This window comes from Sapajus apella, unplaced genomic scaffold (assembly GCF_009761245.1).
Source record: "Sapajus apella isolate SASKATOON/1434 unplaced genomic scaffold, GSC_monkey_1.0 scaffold57, whole genome shotgun sequence".
NCBI classification, from domain to species: domain Eukaryota; kingdom Metazoa; phylum Chordata; class Mammalia; order Primates; family Cebidae; genus Sapajus; species Sapajus apella.
Genome location: NW_022436997.1, coordinates 10427818 through 10447931, shown reverse-complemented (window position 1 = coordinate 10447931; position 20114 = coordinate 10427818). Strand labels below are relative to the sequence as shown.

Below are 20114 nucleotides of genomic sequence, written 5' to 3'. Positions count from 1 at the left end.
ACTATGTTGAATAGGAGTGGTGAGAGAGGGCATCCTTGTCTAGTGCCTGATTTCAAAGGGAATTCTTCCAGCTTTTGCCTGCTCAGTATGATATTGGCTGTAGGTTTGTCTTATATAGCTTTTATCATTTTATGATACGTTCCATCAATACCTAGTTTATTGAGAGTTGTTAGCATGAAGAGCTGTTGAATTTTATCGAAGGCCTTCTCTGCATCTATTGAGATAATCATGTGGTTTTTGTCTTTGGTTCTGTTTATGTGATGGATTACATTTATGGACTTGCATATATTGAACCAGCCTTGCATCCCCGGGATGAAGCCTACTTGGTCGTGATGGATAAGCTTCTTGATGTGCTGTTGCAATCTGTTTGCCTGTATTTTATTGAAGATTTTTGCGTCAATGTTCATCATGGATATTGGTCTGAAGTTTTCTTTTTTAGTTGAGTCTCTGCCTGGTTTTGGTTTCAGGATGATGTTGGTCTCATAAAATGATTTAGAGAGGATTCCCTCCTTTTGTATTGTTTGAAACAGTTTCAGAAGGAATGGAAGCAGCTGCTCTTTGTACGTCTGGTAGAATTCGGCTGTGAACCTGTCTGGACCTGGACTTTTTTTGGTTGGTAGACTATTGATTGCTGCCTCTACTTCAGCTCTTGTTATTGGTCTATTCTGGGTTTCAGCTTCCTCCTGGTTTAGTATTGGTAGAGTACAAGTGTCTAGGAATTTATCCATTTCTTCCTGGTTTACTGGTTTATGTGAGTAGAGCTCTTTGTAGTAATCTCTGATGGTAGTTTGTATTTCTGTGGGATCAGTGGTGAAATCCCCTTTATCATTTTTTATTGCATCTATTTGATTCTTCTCCATTTTATTTTTTATTAATCTGGCTAGCGGTCTATTTTGTTGATCTTTTCAAAAAACCAGTTCCTGGATTTATTGATTTTTTGAAGGTTTTTTTTGTGTCTCTATCTCCTTCAGCTCTGCTCTGATCTTAGTTATCTCTTGCCTTCTGCTAGCTTTTGAGTTTTTTTTTTTTTTATCTTGCTCCTCAATTTTGATGATAGTTCTTTCAATTTTGATGATAGGGTGTTGACTTTAGATCTTTCCTCTCTTCTCTGATGGGCATTTATTGCTATAAATTTCCCTCTCAATACAGCTTTAAAGGTGTCCCAGAGATTCTGGTAAGTTGTGTCTTCATTCTGGTTGGTTTTGAAGAACATCTTTATTTCTGCCTTCATTTCATTGTTTATCCAATCAACATTCAGAAGCAAGTTGTTCAGTTTCCAAGTGGTTGTGTGGGTTTGAGTGTGTTTCTTGATCCTGAGTTCTAGTCTGATTGCACTGTGGTCTGATAGACTGTTATGATGTCTGCTCTTTTACATTTGCTGAGGAGTGATTTGTTTCCAATGATGTGGTCAGTTTTAGAGTAAGTGCAATGTGGTGCTGAGAAAAACATATATTCTGTGGATTTGGGATGGAGCGTTTTGTATATGTTTATTAGATCCACTTGGTCCAGCTCTGCATTCAAGTCCTGGATATCCTTGTTAATTTTCTGTCTCATTGATCTGTCTAATATTGACAGTGGAGTGTTGAAGTCTCCCACTATTATTGTGTGGGAGTCTAAATCTCATTTTAGGTCGTTAAGAACTTGCTTTATGTAACTGGGTGCTCCTGTGTTGGGGGCGTATATATTTAGGATAGTTAGCTCTTCCTGTTGGATTGATCCTTTTACCATTATGTAATGTCCTTCTTTGTCTCTTTTGATCTTTGTTGGTTTGAAGTCCATTTTATCAGAGACTAGGATTGCAACCCCTGCTTTTTTTTGTTCTCCATTTGCTTAGTAAATCTTCTTCCATCCCTTTATTTTTAGTTTATGTATGTCTTTGTGTGTGAGATCAGTTTCTTGAATACAGCACATCAATGGGTTCTGACTTTTTATCCATTTTGCCAGTCTGTGACTTTTGATTGGGGCGTTTAGGCCATTTACATTCAATGTTAATATTGTTATGTATGAATTTGATCCTGCCATTTTGTTACTGGCTGGTTTTCTTTCTCATTAGTTGACTCATTTTCTTCATTGCATTTTTGATCTTTGCCAACTGGTTTGCTTTTGCATTGACTGGTACTTGTTCCTTTCCATGCTTAGTGTTTCTTTCAGGAGCTCTTGTAGGGCAGGTCTGGTGCCCTACAAAATCTCTCAATAATTGCTTGTCAGTAAAGGATTTATTTCTCCTTCACTTATGAAGCTTAGTTTGGCTGGATACGAGATTCTGTGTTGAAAGTTCTTTTCTTTAAGGATGTTGAATATAGGCCCCCACTCTCTTCTGGCTTGTAGGGTTTCTGCTGAGAGATCTGCTGTGCGTCTGATTGGCTTCCCTCTGTGGGTGACCTGACCTTTCTCTCTGGCTGCCCTTAGCATTTTTTCCTTCATTTCGACGCTGGTGAATCTGATGATTTTGTGCCTTGGGGTTGCTCTTCTTGAGGAATACCTTTGTGGAGTTCTCTGTATTTCTTGAATTTGAAATTTGGACTGCTTTGCTAGGCTTGAGGCGTTCTCCTGGATAATATCCTGGAGTGTGTTTTCCAGCTTGGATTCATTCTCCCCGTCATATTCAGGTACACTGATCAAGCGTAGATTAGGTTTTTTCACATAATCCCATATTTTTTGGAGGCTTTGTTCATTTCTTTTCACTCTTTTTTCTCTTGCATTGCCTCCTCTTTTTATTTAATTGAGTAATCTCTGATATCCTTTCTTCTGCTTGGTTGATTCAGCTATTAAAACTTGTGTTTGCTTCACGTAGTTCTCATGCTGTGTTTTTCAACTCCATCAAATCTTTTATGCTCTTCTCTAAGCTGGTTATTCTAGTTAGCATTTCGTCTAACTGTTTTTTCAAGGTTTTTGCTTTCTTTGCATTGAGTTAGAACGTGTTCCTTTAGCTCTGAAAAGTTTGTTATTATCCACCTTCTGAATCCTGTTTCCACCAATTCTTCGCAATCCTTCTTGGTCAAGTTGTGATTCTGTGTTACTGAGGAGTTGTGATCCCTTGAAGGAGAAGAGGTGTTCTGGTCTTTGATGGTTTCATCTTTTTTGTGCTGTTTTTTTTCCCATCTTTGTGGATTTACCTGGCTTTGGTGTCAGAGAGCTGCTTGATGAGGCCGCTTGTCTGCCTGTGGGGGCACTACTGGGTTTCTAGGGACTCCTTCAGGTTACTAGGGAAGCTTCCTGTGTCTTTTTTGTTTACGCTGGGAGATTAGGCCTGCCTCTTCTGCTGACCTGTAGGCGCTGCTGGGTTGTCAAGAATGCCGTCCCGTTGCTACATAGGCTTCCTGTGTTTTTTGTTAAAACATGTAGCCCAGTACCACCCCTCTAGTGGTGGGTTGTGCCCTTCCTCCACTGGGCTGGATCATTCAGGGTTCATCTCAGGCTGTGGTACTGGCTACGCAACCCACTAGAGTCAGAGCTTCAGCCCTCTGGGGCTTGTGGGGGAGGGTAGGGGCCGCCCAGCTGCTCCCACTTACAGCTCCCTCTCTCTCTGGGACGGGGGAGGGGAGAGGGGACGATAGCTCAGTCTGCAGACTCTTATTCAACTCCGCACTTCTAATTCCCAGTGCTTGACTGGCAAAGATCCCCTGTTCTGTGTATTGCTGAGGCTTTGGGGGAAGCACTGTATCTGGATCGGAATGCCAGAGGGGAGCCTCTTACTGGCAGGTCAGATGCACTTTCTGGGTGAAGCAGCACCCCTCCCTGCCTCAGTCTACCCTGAGTGGGCTTTGCTCACCCTCGGACCAGACCTGTTGAAATGCACCTGGTACCTCGGTTGGAGATAGGAGATCTCTGGGTTTCTGCGTCTCTCTCACTGGGTGTTGTGCACTGGAGTTGTGTCTAATCCGCCATCTTGGATCCTCTGTTGCTTGTTTTCTTCACTGCTGTCTCCTTATGCTTCAAATGACACCTGGCACATAGTTGCTCACTAAATGGCTAGATGAATGAATAAATGATCACCAGTTTGTTCAGATATTACCTGGCCTAGTGAACAGTTCCAAAAGGAACTAGCTTGTAATCTAAATGGCATTTAGAATTTGGGCATGGTTGCTCACACCTGTAATCCCAGCCCTTTGGGAGGCTAAGGAGGGAGGATTGCTTAAGTCCAGGAGTTCAAGACCAGCCTGGGTAACATAGCAAGACCTTGTCTCTACAAGATAAGATGCAAAAATTATGAAACCCCATGTCTTGAAAAAATACTAAAATTAGCCAGGCATGGTGGTGCATGCCTATAGTCCCAGCTACTTGGAAGGCTGAGGTGGGAGGATCACCTGAACCTGGGAGACGGAGTTTGCAGTGAGTTGAGATCACAGCACTGTACTCTAGCCTGACCCTGACAAAGCAAGACCCTGTCTTGCTAGGTGTGGTGGCATGCACCTGTAGTCCCAGCTGCTTGGGAGACTGAGATGGGAGGATCTTTGGAGCCCAGGAGTTCGAGACTCCAATGAGGTATCACCACACTACTGCACTGCAGCCTGGCCAACAGCAAGACTCTGCTTCTAAAACATAAAATAAATAAACCAAACAAATAGCATTTTGACCATATATGGGCTGAAAACTGGGTCTAGGGCCCTGCATAGGTTAACCTTTAAATCCCTGAATGTGTATGCCATAGAGAGGAGTCAAAGGATGTAATGTGCTCAGACTTTTTAAAGTTCTGATGATTTTTCATGCCATAAGCTGTTAAGAATTGAAGTTGCTGTGTGATAGAAAAGGGGAATAGATTTATACTCATTTTATTGAAGTTAGATGGTGGTATTTGGGGTATGGATAAGCTTAGAGACATGATTAAAGGGGAGGGAGAAATATGCATTTCCAGGGGTGGAGACATGAAAGGAGTGGGATTTGTCAGGACCTGTGTGCTACCCTTGTAAATTATCTGGAGAAGATAGGAGCAGTGAAATCGCTAAGCGCCAATCATTCATAGCACCCATTGCCTACCTGGTGTTTGCTGGGTTTTCAGGAGGCTGGCTGAGATAATTATGCCTTAGTCCTGGTCCTTTGGAGTCTTGGTTGGTGAGATCACTCGCCAGCAGACAGCAATGTTACAAAATAAGGGATGTAATAAAGGTCTATGCAAAGGGCAGAATCCTCTATACCTGGAATGAGTCACAGAGGGCTTCAGGAAAAAGGTGAGTTTGGAGCTGCATCTTAAAAGAAGAGTAGGAGTTTTTCAAGCAGTCAGAGGCGGGACGGTTATCCAGGAGCAGCATGGCAGGGCTTGGCATTCATGGGCTCAGAGAAGGGTTTAGGAGGGTCAGGTGTGAGCAGGGGAGTGACAAGGTACAAATGGGGCGAAGAGGTGAGTGTACCACTGAGGAGTCAGTAGTACTCTATCTGTGGTTGCATGACTCACTGGAGGATTCTAAGCCAAGAAGCTTCATAACACTGCTTATGTTGGAAAGGCAGCCCTGATTTGGCGAGGGGGCTGTATCAAGCGGGAAACTCAGGCAGTAAAGACACGAGGTGGGAGGCAGCTGGGATTGTCCTGTTGGGAGATGGAGCCTGAAAAGGTGATGGGTGCAGAGGAAAGAAGAAAGCCTGTCTTCCTGCTCTCAGCATGATGCAGAATCAGGGAGTGTCAGCTTGTCACTGTTCACACTTAAAGGACACCACCTAGGGTGCCGTGTTCTCTGACAATCTAAGCCACTGGTCTTGGAACATGTTTTTTGAGTTGGTATGCCTTAGAAGGAGTTTTTAAAACTGTATTCCCTACTCATACATTTTTACATTGTCATCTAAATTTTAAAAATCATTTAAACAGCTACAAAGGATGTGATTTCCAGCATATTATAAATATTGTCATTTTAAATTTAAACTGGTATATTGCTCTTTTCAACATAACCAGTAGAATCCTAATACTGTAGCATTTTGAATTAAAACCATAGCAATTTGAATCTCATGAGTATATATATATGTATATATAATGAATACACTGTCTTTTAATGGTCAGTTTTACTTCTTTCCTTTTCCTTTATATATATATATATATGTATACAATATATACATAATATAAGTTGAAGAGGAAAAGGAAAGAAGTAAAAGACTGGTCATTAAAAGACAGTTCATATATATATAATATATATATGACATTTAAAAGACATTAAAAGACAGTTAGTTCATATGTATATGTATGAACTAACTGTCTTTTAATGGCCAGTCTTTTACTTCTTTCCTTTTCCTCTTCAACTTGTATTTCCTCTCCATGTCCTCAACAGAATTTTATCTTAGTGTTATGTATTTTGTGCTTGGAAATCTTTCATTGACTACTATCCTATCATACTTCTGTGAAATTAAAATGTGTATATAAATTTACACGGATAAACATTTTTTAAAGTTTACTGTGACTGTAAGTTTAAGTGCTAGGAAATTTCTTCTGCATTGAGTTCTTATATTAAAACAATTTTTTTTCTAGAGATGGGGTTTCACCATGTTGCCCAGACTGGTCTCAAACTTTTCAGCTCAAGCAATCCTCCCACCTTGGTCTCCCAAAGTGCTGGGACTACAGGCTTGAGCTTCTGTACCCAGCCCATAATTTTTAGTAGTACACAATTGATCAAAGCAACATATGTATATTATAAATTTTGAAAGATAATTATTAAACATGATAAGAATAGTGAAAATGAATCTCTTAATGAGGTGGCTGGGCTCCCTGCCATTGGTTCCCACTCCCATGAATGACTGTCACTCATGGCCAGAATAGCTAGTGCTCAGCCTCCGGTCTCTTCTGAGAAGCTTAAAGGGCTAGGGAAAGGAGTTTGGTTAGTGCACTGTCACTCAAACCTTTCTTCTGAAGTATGTGACCAAAGCACTGGGCTCTAAGATTGAAATGCCTTTCATCATCTGTCATTTGACAGCTTAATTAGGCCCTGCAGTTTTGTGCACAGCAAAGAATTGGAATCCAGCTGACCTACAAGAGGATAATTCACCCAAGCTTTAGAGACTTATTTTCTCAGCTTGGACTCCAGGGTTTTGAATGGGGCTTTTGTCTTCCATCCTGGAGATTGTTGGTCCCTGAGGGAGTGTGCCTTAGGAGACCTTGGCCTTTCCTCTGTGAAGGAGGAAGTGTCTTTGTGGACAGGGCTGCACTTCTCATCTCTGGAAGAGCCATTTTAGCAAAGGGTATGTGAAAGTGGAGGATCTGGAGGGCGATTCTCTCAAAAGTATCTGTTTACATCTGCTCTGGGGTCCACACACCTGATCTGGAGACAGCTGAGTGGGCCCTGGCTCAGGCAAACCTTTTCATCAGTATCTTCGATAGTGACAGTGAGGCCGGGCCTGCCGTTGCGAGATGGAACTGGGTGATAGGCTGCCAGCCATTCTGAATGCACTTAATATTTTTTTCAATAGTTTCTTCTCCCTTTTATTAGTTTTTAAACATCCACTGTCTATTTCTAAAGTCAATGTCTGGCACTTGCCCGAGGGTAAACAGCTTTTCCCTGATTAGATTCAGAAGCTCTCTCTGGGCCTATTGCCCTCACCAAGGTTCTCTGCCTTGCGCCGTCCTCCTGAAGAAGAATGCACCTGCCGTCGTCCCTCCTCCTCCAAGTCTTGCCTCCAAGTCTTTTTGCTGGAAAACTTTTTGAAAAAATTTTTGCTGGAAAAATTTCATCTCAGCATTATTTTATTTTACTTTTTAAATTTTCTAATTTTTTTTTTTTTTTTTTTTGAGACAGAGTCTCGTTGTGTTGCCCAGGCTAGAGTGCAGTGGCTCACTGCAACCTCCATCTCATGGGTTAGTAGAGACAGAGTTTTACCATGTTGGCCAGGCTGATGTCGAACTCCTGGCTTCATGTAATCCTCCTGCCTCAGCCTGCCAAAGTGCACCCAGCCCTTATTGTTATTTTCTCCAGGTTATTTTAAATGGTATTCTAGGATCTCCCTTTCCCTCCTTATTGAAAGATATGTACCATGCTTAGGATATTTTTATTATTGCCAGGCATCACTTTTTTTTCTTTATAGAAATAGTCTCTACCTTTTAAAAATGCAAATCCCTGTAATCCCAGCACTTTGGGATGCCGAGGCGGGTGGATCACGAAGTCAAGAGATCGAGACCATCCTGGTCAACATGGTGAAACCCCGTCTCTACTAAAAATACAAAAAATCAGCTGGGCCTGGTGGCGCGTGCCTGTAATCCCAGCTACTCAGGAGGCTGAGGCAGGAGAATTGCCTGAACCCAGGAGGTGGAGGTTGCGGTGAGCTGAGATCGCGCCATTGCACTCCAGCCTGGGTAACAAGAGCAAAACTCCGACTCAAAAAAAAAAAAAAAAAAAAAATGCAAATCCATGAAAACATGATTGACTGTTATTCTGAGAAAGCAACTCTTCTTTTAAATGCTCCATCATTTTCAGATCAGCCTTCTGGTACAACAGCCACCCTTTCTCTGGTGAACGAGGCACAGTATCTGCTGATCAACACATCAAGTATTTTGGAACTTCACCAGCAGCTAAACACCAGGTAAGAACTCAGATCTTGGGACTAGCAGACAAGCATCACCATTTGTCACTGAGAGCAGGGCCTGACACCCGCCTGGGAAGGAGAGATCTGAGAGTCATGAAGTTCAGCCCTGCCTCCTTTACAGATGAGACACTGAGGCCCTGAGAATTCAGCAAGCCCTTTCATCCAGCTTCCATTCAGCTTTATAGAGGGTTATCTTGTATCTTACAAAGATCCTTTTAGACATCCTCAAGATGCTTAATGGAGAATCCCTAACTCTCACATTTTAATCAATTTTTTAATGTTTGTTTTAATTGAATTGCCACCAACTTGACCTACTTTTATTGCCCACCCTCCCACTGTCCCCTGTCCCTTAGGATCTCTGCCCTACTTCACACAGTCATTCCAAAGGCTAAAAAAAAAAAAAAAAAAAGAATGGTTTTGGAAACTTTTAAAGTTGTAATTGCAACTACGCTTTATTTGAAAGATGTGCCACTGATGGTACTAGCACCCCTTCCTGCCCACTCCCACCCGGTGCTCCCCTAGGGACCCTACCAGTGTCAGGAGGTGAGCTCCAGAAAGGGTCGTGGTTGTTCTTTAGAACAACCTTAGAAGTCCCAAGGTAGTCAGGCAATGAGGAAAAATCACCCAGCTGTCATGCCACAGGGTGACTGGAACAGGCTCCTCATTCCTGGTCCACAGGCCAGAGATGAGTGTCGTGTTAGTGGCTACCCCTAACAGCACGGGGTCCTGTGACTGTCGTGTACCACGTGCACATGCATACATACTTGCAAAGTCATACAAATACAGCTTAATAAAGATGACCAAGGCCACCTCCTCCACCTCTGCAGGGTTGGGCTATTTGTAGTCATTCTTGTTTCTAGCCGTTGTGGAAAACAAACATCATTCTTATACAGTGGCCCAGGTCACTGTCTTTGGGAGCAAAAGTGTGATGCAGCCATATGTTCCCTGGGTATTCACTGAGTTCTCCTGGCACTAAGGGACCCTCATCCTCAGGCATGTAGAGCCCTGGAAAAAGCAGGCATGCAGTTTTCTGGGGTTCTTGGTGTGGAAAGATAGGAGGCAGGGACAGGCTTGCTGCAACCCCAATTGCTACCAGGAGGGGCATGTTCCCCACCATCTGATCTCAAGCAGGGTGGACCCACTGGGCAGGTGGTCCAAGAGCAGAGTTAGGGCCCCCTGCTTGGTGTTTCTTGGTGCTCCATTTGCAAATTTGAGGGACTCTATCAGGCACATGTTAACTACGATAGCTTTTGGACATAAAACATCCCCTTCATGAAGCCCAAAGTGAGGTTTTACAACCTGGAGAGTAGATCCAGAATCAAAGGATTTCATGACTGGAAAGTGCTAACTCTCTTGTTGCAGATGAGGAAACCGTGGTCCTCACAGGTTGTGGGAGTCGCACACAGTAAGTGGCAAAACCAGACTGGGGTATCCTGGTCTCTGGTTTTTCATACACTGTTTGCCATTCAAAGGAGATTGAGATATAACCTTGGGACTCCTCCTTCCCAACCCCATAGTCTTTCTATTCTGTCTCTGAGGCATACTCTAATCATGCCCAAGGATTTACCTCACACCAACTTAAGCAATTAAAAATTTACTAAAGCACAAAATAGTGCAAAAATCATCAGTTCATAGTTAAACTCAGTTTTAAAGATATATACACCCATGCTCCATCATTTTCAGATCAATCTTCTGGTACAGCAGCCACCCTTTCTCTGGTGAACGAGGGAAAGTATCTGCTGATCAACACATGAAGTATTTGGGACTTCACCAGCAACTACCACTACCTAGATCAGGCTAAGAGCGTACTCCAGAAAGCTCCCTTGTATTCTATCCCAGTCAGCCTCACTGAAGGTCACCACTATTCTGACCTCTTTCACCATAGCTACTTTCACCTGTTCTTGAACTTAATATGATGGGATCATACAGAATGTGTTCTTTTGTCAGAGAAGTTTTAAGATGTATTCTCAGTGCATTCTTCTGGGTGAGGGTGAGGGGTGCAGAGGGGGCCATTTTTTGGAACCTCATGGCAGTAAATAAAAATTGTAAAAATAAACAAGAATTACAAAAATAGGCCAGGCATGGTGGCTCACACCTGTAATCTCAGCACTTTGAGAGGCTGAGGTGGGAGGATCGTTTGAGCCCAGGAGTACAAATCCAGCCTGGGCAACATAGTGAGACCCAAGTCTACAAAATATAAAAATAAGTTAGCTGGGCATGGTGGCACATGCTTGTAGACCCACCTACTTGGGAGACTGAGGCAGGAGAATTACTTCAGACTGGGATCTTGGTCGAGGCTGCAATGAGCTGAGATTGTGCCACTGCACTCCAGTCTGGGTGACAGAGCAAGACCTTGTCTCAAAAACAAAAACAAAAAGCAAAAAACAAAGAAATTAAAAAATAGCAGATGTTAGTTAAAACTGCAAATAGAATGGAAATTAGGAAATACTATCCACTTTATTTATTTATAATGTTTTAATACCTGAAAAGGGGTGAAATCTCAACACCTGTGGAAAGAAGGGGGAAGTAGGGAGTGAGATCTCAGTGCTTTTTAGGTCTTTGATAATTAAGCCTGTTTACAGGTCTTTAAATGCCTTATGCTGCCCCACCTTACAGAACTGGTATGTTCTTAGAAGTTGCTTCTTCACTGGAGCTCTGTTCACCTGGTTTCCAAAGTCCTTCATCTCTTCAGCTAAGATCTGCTCACCCTTTGCCTGGCTGCTGTGGGCCTGTCACTGGAGATGGGACCATATCCCAGGGGAGGCTCTAATGTCTGTTTAGCAGATGGGTGTCTCTTGGCCTTGCACTCATGGTAAAAGTCTGTTCTGATTATCCAGGCTGCAGGCCACAGTAGAGCTGATGAAGTTAAGTATTGCACGGCAGGCATGATGAATAATTACAGCGGTACAATTATCCGCCACCCTCCCTCCACTTACTCTTTTTGGTTGCCTTAAACAGTGATGAGAGTGGAAAGGAGGAATTATTCTCAGTGAAGGATCTCAGCTTGCGTTTTCGTGCCAATATAATTATCAGTGGAAAAAGGGCTTTTGAAGAAGAGAAATGGGATGAGATTTCAATTGGTTCTTTGCGTTTCCAGGTAAGTTTTGGGAAGTTCTGTTATTCTTCTCCAGGGTTGTCAGTGAAGATTGACCTCAATCCCAGACCTGGATAGATGCAGGTGGGACTTCCTCCCTGTCCTTGTCTCTTAACTATAAAATCTTGGTGGGAGGTTATGTCACCTCAGCATTCTGAGACACCCCATGGAATAATCCATCTTTTATTTGCCAAGAAGATGGCAGCAGTCAGTTTCACATGAGCCACAGAAGGTGTGCCCCATCAGGGGGCTCTGTGCTGCCTCTGTGCTGTTCAGTTTCGTGTGAGCCACAGAGGGTGTGCCCCATCAGAGGGCTCAGCACTGCCTCTGTGCTGTCGTGATGTCTAGGCTTAAACTCGTTTTTTTTTTTTGGAATACTTGCATCATGAGAATGTTGTCCTCCTGAAACTTGTTGGACTTTCTGGCAGTCTGGAGTTTGTGGAGGGAGGCCCAGAAGCCTGATGGTGCCTCTGTGCCCATGGCCATCCCTCCTCCACACGCTTCATCTTCTTCTGCCTTTGCTGGTAGCTGGGGAGGAGACTGTCAGAGGCAAAGCCACCAGGATGTCCTGTCTCCCTGGCTTTGGGCTCCCAAAACTTTTGCTGTGGGTTTCAAAGATATGAGAAAGAGGAGAAATGTCTTAGGCTAAAATCTGTCCTCCTCAGATGGTTGACAAGCCCCCATGAGATCCCATGCTGTCACTGTCTCTGAGTTCATCACCCCTTCCCTCTCAGCCTCTGTCACAGTGACCTCTCTGTTCCCCAAAGAGCCACCCTTCCTGCCTTAGCCCTTGCCATCCCTTCTGCCTGGCATATTGTCCAAGGGTCTCAGCTCAGATGTCACCTTCTTGGAAAGGATGCCCCTGACCTGCTGCAGGGTCATGTTCCGCTTATTCCTGCAGTGTGTAGGAGGGTGAGGCCAAGTCTGTTTTGTTTCCTGCTGCACCTCTCGGGCCTTGGACAACACTGGCCCAGAGTCAGTGCTCAATGAGTAATTGTTGAAGGAAGAAACATACAGGAGAGGTAAAGAATATTGAAGGCCACAGAATGCACTCTGTTCTTTAGTGGGGGCTGAAACTATTTTTGTAATACAGACTGGGCATCCCTAATCCAAAAATCTGAAATCTGAAATGCTCCAAAACCTAAATCTTTTTGAGCACTGACATGACGGTCAAAGGATATGACCAATGGAATATTTTAGATTTCATATCTTCAAATTAGGGGTGCTCAACTGGTAAGTATACCATAGATATATAATGTAAATATTCCAAAATTAAAAAAAAATCTCAAAATGTTTCTGGTTCTAAGCATTTTAGATGCTCACCCTGTAGTAATGTAATTAGGAAATACTCAACCCGTAGTAGTGTAATTAGCCGCTGGTAAAAACTGACTATGATGAGCTACCTTGTATTCAGGCTCTGCACTCAGAAGGAACAGCACTCTAACATCTAGGAAAGCAGTAAACAGTCATTTGAATCTTTCTTAAAGAATTTTAGAGAACTGGGGTGTAGGAAATAAATTGCATGGCACAACAAAATGTCCCAAGATGTTTTTGATGCATTTAACTCCCTAGACTTCCTCTTACCCTGGCGGTTGCTCCCTCTTGAAAAACAATTCCGTTATCTCCTACATTCTCTCTCACAAGCCCATCTCTGGCAGCAGCCCTCCTGCTGTTTCCCTTATCCCTCCATCCTTACTCTTTCTTACTTTCTATCCTGTGTCTCTGACACGTTTTTTTTAAAAAAATGCCTACTGGTACATATCCTGCCAGGCACAAAGTAGACACTAAATATACATTATTGGATAGGTGGAGAGTGGGAGGGAGGAAGAAAGGAAGAAAAGAAAAAAAGAAAGAGGAAAGGGAAGAGGACCAGAACTGGGCTGACATCACTCTCAGAAACTTACCTGGCAGCAGTAGCACCTGTGCCTCTCCAGGTATCTGGAGATGTAAATACAAGGAAGACTCTTTAAGGAACCTTTCTGAGACAACTTAGCAGGCTTTACATTAAAATTAAAAAATTAAATTTTAATTTTTTGATTTTAATTAAAATGTAAAAATTAAAATGTGCATGCTCTTTGACTCAATAATTTCACTTGTAGAAATCTATCCTATAAAAATGCTAATACACGTATAAAAATAAGTATAAAAATACTTTTATCAGGCTGGGCAGCATAGCAAGACTCTGTCTCTGCAAAAAAAAAGAAAAAAGAAAAAGTAGCCAGGCATGGTGGTGTGCGCCTGTAGCCTCAGCTACTTGAGGTGGGAGGAGACCTCGAGCCTGTAGTGAGTCAAGATTGCCCGCTGTACTCTAGGCTGGGTCTCAGAGTGAGACCCTGTCAGTCAATCAATCAGTCAATCAATAATATCATACACAGGAGTCCAGTGCAGGCATTAAAGAGTATAAGATATAGTTAATACTGTACCTTTCTTTTCTTTCTTTTTTTTTTTTCTGAGATAGGGTCTTACTCTGTTGTCCAGGCTGGAGTACAGTGGCACTATCTTGGCTCACTGCAACCTCCGCCTCCTGGGTTCAAGCAATCCTCCTTCTTCAGCCTCCTGTATAGCTGGGACTACAGTGCATGCCACCGCACCTAGCTAATTTTTAAATTTTTGGTAAAGATGGGGTTTAACTGTTGGCCAGGCTGGTTTCAAACTCCTGGGCTCAAGTGATCTGCTGGCCTCAGCCTCCCAGGGTTGGGATAATAGGCATGAGCCCCCACACCTGGCAATACTGTGCCTTTAAGAGAGTAAATGCTTGGATGGGCATGGTGGCTCATGCCTGTAATCCCAATACGTTAAGAGGCCAAGGCAGAAGGATTGCTTGAGCTCACGAGTTTGAGACGAGCCTGGGCAAAATAGCAAGATCTTATATCTACTGAATATTAAAAAATTAGCACAGGCATGGTGGTGCAGCCCTGTGGTCTCAGCTATTCAGGAGGCTGAGGTGGGATCATTGCTTGAGCCTGGGAAATGGAGGCTGCAGTGAGCTATGATGAAGCCACTGCCCTCCAACCTGGATGACAGAGCAAGACCCTGTCTCCCCTCCCCCCCGCTGCAAAAAGCAAATGCTCAAAAGATGTTTGTTGATGATAATACTCAGTGCTGAAGCAATTACAGTGAAACCAGCACATCTCTTTTGGAAAACAATTTTTTACTGGGTGTTATCAAATCATAAATATTTTTATTCTCGTTGGCCTTATAATCTCATTTTGGGAGACTGATACTAAAAAATAAACAGGAAGGAGAGTTATGTGAATTAGGGCTTTATTACAAAATTATTGATCACAGGAAAGCACTAGAAACTATTCACATGGCTTCAAAGGAGAAGAGCTAAGTGTTTCAACCCATGGAATACCAGGCCATCCATTGTGAAAATTGCAAAATGCAAAGATGAGGTGGCTCTCTATGTCCTGATGTGGATGGATGTCCTTACATATTGCAGAGTAATTGAAAAAGAAACCCAAGTGGGCTCTGAGATCCCAGAAAGTGTGTTTACACAGGTGCACATATGCAGTTGTGTGTAGTTACATGCCACAGTCTGGGATGGTGTGGGATGGCTTGGATGTCTTAGGATGGCCTGGGACAGTCTGGGATGTCCTGAGATGGTCTGTAGCTACATGAGCAGCAACTGTCTCTGTGGATGGGGAGAGGAGAACCACTGCTGCTGAGTGCTTTCTCTTTTAATTCTTCATGCTTCTGTATTGATTTTTAATGAATATATATGCTACTAAACAAGTTTGTTTGTTTGTTTGTTTGTTTTTGAGACAGTCTCGCTCTGTGGTCTAGCCTGGAGTGCAGTGGTGTGATCTCAGCTCACTGCAACCTCTGACTCCCAGGTTCAAGCAATTCTCCTGCCTCAGCCTCCTGAGTAGCTGGGATTACAGGTGCACACCACCATGCCTGGATAATTTTGTGTTTTTAGTAGAGACAGGGTTTGACCATGTTGGTCAGACTGGTCTAGAACTCCTGACCTTGTGATCTGCCCACCTTGGCCTCCCTAAGTTCTGGGATTACAGGTGTGAGCCACCGTGCCTGGCTGTAAACAAGTTTTTAAAATACTAGTTGTTAAGAATACCAGAAAAGAAGCTTTAAAATGATGATGATATAAGAAAATTGTTTTCTTTGCAGGGGGCCAGGTACAGTGGCTCACACCTGTAATCCCAGCACTTTGGGAGACCAAGGTGGGCAGATCACCTGAGGTCAGGAGTTTGAGACCAGCTTGACCAATATGGTGAAACCCGATCTCTACTAAAAATATGAAAATTGTGTGGGCGTGGTGGCAGGTGCCTGTAATCCCAGTTACTCAGGAGGCTGAGGTAGGAGAATCGCTTGAACCCAGGAGGTGGAGGTTGCAGGGAGCTACCTGGGTGACAACAGCGAAACTCCAGCCTGAGTGACAGAGTGAAACTGTCTCAAAAAAAAAAAAAAAAAAGTAAAAGAAAATAGTGTCTGGAAAATGCCCTTTCTTCTGCTAGTTCGAGAAACTGTTCTAAGAGGGCTTTTCATGGAAGTGACGGGGTTTCTACAGAAGGTGTTGCCTGTTGGGTGACTGCTGGAGGCTGGGGCTGGTGTGAGCTGCAGGGCCCTGGCATCCTTTCTGCAGGAGCTTGGCCTACACATCAGCTGTTTTCTAGGCCAAGAGCTCAGAGGGTGCAGGAAAGTCGAGGGCACAGCTTTGTGGTATTACCAAAGCCTCGTTCCACAGCAGGGATCCTTGTGTCTAAGGTGATAGTTTTCACTCTTGAGCATGACCAATTGCCAGTCCTGGGCTTGAGTCGCTGTATCCCTGATATAGTTCTCATCCAATTCAGCCAAGGATCTAGACGAGGAAATGAGGTCTGGAGGGGTCACAGGTTTGCCAAGTCCTTGGTAGAGCTCCTTTCCAGCATGTTCTGGATACTTACGTGGCTGGGAATCTTGACTTTGGTACCACACGGAGCCCATATTTCCATTGGTTTGGTACCCAGCACCAGAATGTGAGTGTCAACCTGAAAAAAAAAAAAAATCAGAGCTTTGCACAGTGGCAGTATCAGAGCCAATGGGGTTTATCTGAGGTGTGATTATTGCTAATTGAAAACTTTTCCCAATTAAAAACAAACAAAAAAACAAACTAAAATTTAAAACACACACCAGAAAAAAATGATCTTTTAATGTGTCGAATTTATTCAGGAGTAAGTAAAAAGGATTATAAAGTAGGATGCATAGCTATGGCAAGCCACAGGTGCACCTGAAGAGTAGGGGAAAGCTTTTATTGGCAAAAAGAAGTTTATACAAGCAGCTTGAAAACAAAGTTTATTGGTTCCTGAGGCTCAAAGCCAGAGTTGGCATCAGTTCATTGGTGGAGATGTTGTTACCAGGCAAATATTCTTTGAAGAGTGTCTTATCTGAACTGCTGCAGCCCTAAAGAATGTCTAGTGATAAACCCAGTCTAGAAATACGTCCATTCATGCAAGACATGGATCATGAAAAGCATGCGATGCATGAAGGACGTGGAGGAATTTCTTGTGGGATTATTTTAGAAAGTCCTTGAGACAGTTGTTATCTCAGAAATGCAAGCTTGAGCTCCCCTCCTTCGTGCTATTTGGGCTCCAGTTTCTTTGGGCCAGATGAGTGATTTTATCCTGGTATCTACAACTTTCACACCAGTAACAGGAACAGGCCAAGACACATCCAGATTAGGTAAGTGTTTCTAATTTCAGTGCATAATTTGTATTTGCTCATGAGTGAGCTGAGGAGAAAATTGTTATAAGAAAATCAAGTACCTTTGTACTTTTCACATGTGCAATAAAAGAAGTGTCTCATTACTGCTGAGCTGCATACTTTCTTTTTTATGTTTATATTGTGGGGGATTTTAAGTTCTACCAGACAGTATGACCTTTATTAAGAAGCTGCAACAGTATGTTTTAAGTATTGTGCATATATGGCATGTAGGCATGGGTACATATGGATATATATATGTACCCATGCCTACATGCCATACATGCACAATACTTAAAATATACATATATTGAAAATAATTTTGTTTCCTGCTTATTGCAATTATAAAAAATATTTCCCCATTTTATTTTAAGGTCTTTATAGATTCCTTTTAATACCTGCATGATATAATTTTAACGCCTGCACCATATACATCATATATATGTAGCATGGTTTACTTAACCATTTCTCTCCACTGTATGACATTTATGATGTTAACAAGTTTTTCCTATTATGAATAATGTGAGGATCAATCTTTGAACATGACTGCGATTGGGCTTCTGATTCCTTTCTTAGGTTAGATTCCTAGACGTGAAGTTGCTGGGTCAGAGGGCATTGAGACATGAAAGTTTTCTCTGATGACCTTGCACTGCCTCTGCAACTTCCCCTCCCCCTCCCCCTCCCTTCCTTTTCTTCTCCTCCTTCTCCTCCTCCCCCATCCCCCTCCCCCCCCCCCCTCCCCCCCCCCCTTCTTCTTTCTTCTTTCTACTTTCTTATTTCTTCTTTTGCTTTGTTGCCCAGGCTGGAGTGCAGTGGTGCTATCTCGGCTCACTGCTACCTCTGCCTTCCCGGTTCAAGTGATTCTCCTGCCTCAGCCTCCTGAATAGCTGGGATTACAGGTGTGTAATTATCCAGGTGTGTCCAACACCTGGATACTTTTGTAGTTTTGGTAGAGACAGAGTTTTGCCATGTTGGCCAGACTGGTCCTGAACTCCTGGCCTCAAGTGATCAGCCTACTTCTGCCTATCAGAGTGCTGGGATTACAGGCGAGAGCCACTGTGCCCGGCTTCCTGTGAATTTTTTCTTTTCCCAATTTGTCCTCCCAGTCACTGAGTGTTTTTCTTCCTCAAATCCATTCTCCAACATTTCTGGAAAATCATCAAGATTCTCAGTCCCTCTTTTCTTTCTCTGCAAAGCTCTTAAGCAGTGATCTGTCTTTTAGGTGACAAACAAGTGCAGATGATTCCCCCAGCAGAGGTGGTGAACAGGTGCTGCATCCTGGCTCTCCATAGTAAGGGGACTAGACATTTCTGCGTGATTCCTCCCTCTGAAGTGCAAGACTCTGGTCACTTTTGTGGCAACACTGTGTTTTCCTTTCTCACTTGCCAGGTTTTGGGGCCTTGTCACAGATGCCAGATGATTTGTATTGACCAGCAAACTGGGCAACGAAACCAGCATATTTTCCAAAAACTTTCTGAGAGTCGTGAAAGAAAGGTAAGTGTGATTTCAAAATGTATCACCTGGTTTCCAATCCTGGTGTTATCAATATCAGAACTGTGTTCAAAATAGTACAGAGTAATTTTTTAAATGGGGGGACTTGCTGCATACCCAAAGCTGTTAGGCTACCATTAACCTACTTTGTAATTTGTAGTTCCATCTTATTTTTCCTTTCCATCCAAGTTCTTACTTTTTTTTAATTTTACTACATGTATTTTTATGCTTTCAAATCTTGTTGAAAAGATAGAGAATATACAAATAAAAACAAGTAATTCTATTGTCTTGATCATTCTTTACCACTGAGATCTCAAGAGTAAAGTGCCTTACTATGAATAGAATAGCTGCATAGAAAGAATCAGTACATTTCATTAAACTGGAAATTCATTCATTATTCCTGGAAATTCATTTTCTTGAAGGTTAAAACAACTAAGTGTTGTTATAAATTCCAGATTATAAAAACTGAACTTCCAACATGTTGATTCTTTGGAAAGGTTTATTTTCAGGCTTATACTTTCTGTTACGACTTTTTGTTTACAAAGAATTCCAGGAAGCCAAGTAAAGCAGTCAGGCTGCATAGAACAATTCTGGAAAATTAACAGAAATAATGCAAACATTGAATCTATTTCCAATAATAAGCTGGCAACTTAATTCATGGTAAACTGCTACATTGTTTCCTGTGTTTCTTCAAAACCAGGAAATATGTAACAGTGTAGATATTTGACTTATGTAAGTCTTCTTACAATTACGGGATAGAAATAGCCTGCAGAGTGGTACATTTGACTGTTAAGCAGCCTGTCTGTCAGTGTAGGCTGCGTCATCTGGGGTGTCGGGACCCTGAGCCTGCACCATGCAGGTTGCCAGGAGAAGAAAGAAGGAGGCACAAATATAATACTAGGGTACATGAAAATAGTGTTTCTCAGCACCACTGTAGTTTTCATGGGCCTGAACTTTTTATTTTTAAATTTTGGAATAATTTTAGATTTACAAAACAGTTACAGTGAGGGTGCAGAGAGTGCACTCTTCACTCACATTTCTACAAATCTTAAGGAGTTAACTTGGCCCAATCCCCTAGCCTGGGGCCTGGAACATAAGGGTGTCCAACAGATGTTATCACAGGAACAGACAGACTGGGGAGCATGTCAGGTCCTCTGAAGAGTTCTTAGTGGCTCACTTGCATTGATGGTTAACATTAAGCAGACTTACCTACTCTTCATTTTGGAACTTCCGCCCTTATTCAGGAGAATTTGACAAAATTAACTTGCATCATTCTTTCTCAAGGAAAATGCAGAGCTTTGCCATTATCTTCCCCAAAAGGCTTTTATACCAGGCA

The 20114-nt window shown here is 42.7% G+C and overlaps 1 protein-coding gene and 1 pseudogene across 1 annotated transcript in view; both read left to right on the top strand.

Annotated features, from left to right (window-relative positions):
* MOCOS (molybdenum cofactor sulfurase) overlaps window positions 1–20114 on the top strand; it is an 83996-nt gene that overhangs the window by 63340 nt on the left and 542 nt on the right. The window contains exons 12-14 of the mRNA XM_032245306.1: window positions 8388–8493; window positions 11455–11593; window positions 18677–18781. Of these exons, the coding sequence (XP_032101197.1) occupies window positions 8388–8493; window positions 11455–11593; window positions 18677–18781 (350 nt within the window). The remainder of the gene's footprint in view (window positions 1–8387; window positions 8494–11454; window positions 11594–18676; window positions 18782–20114) is intronic.
* LOC116528254 lies at window positions 16600–16682 on the top strand (annotated as a pseudogene).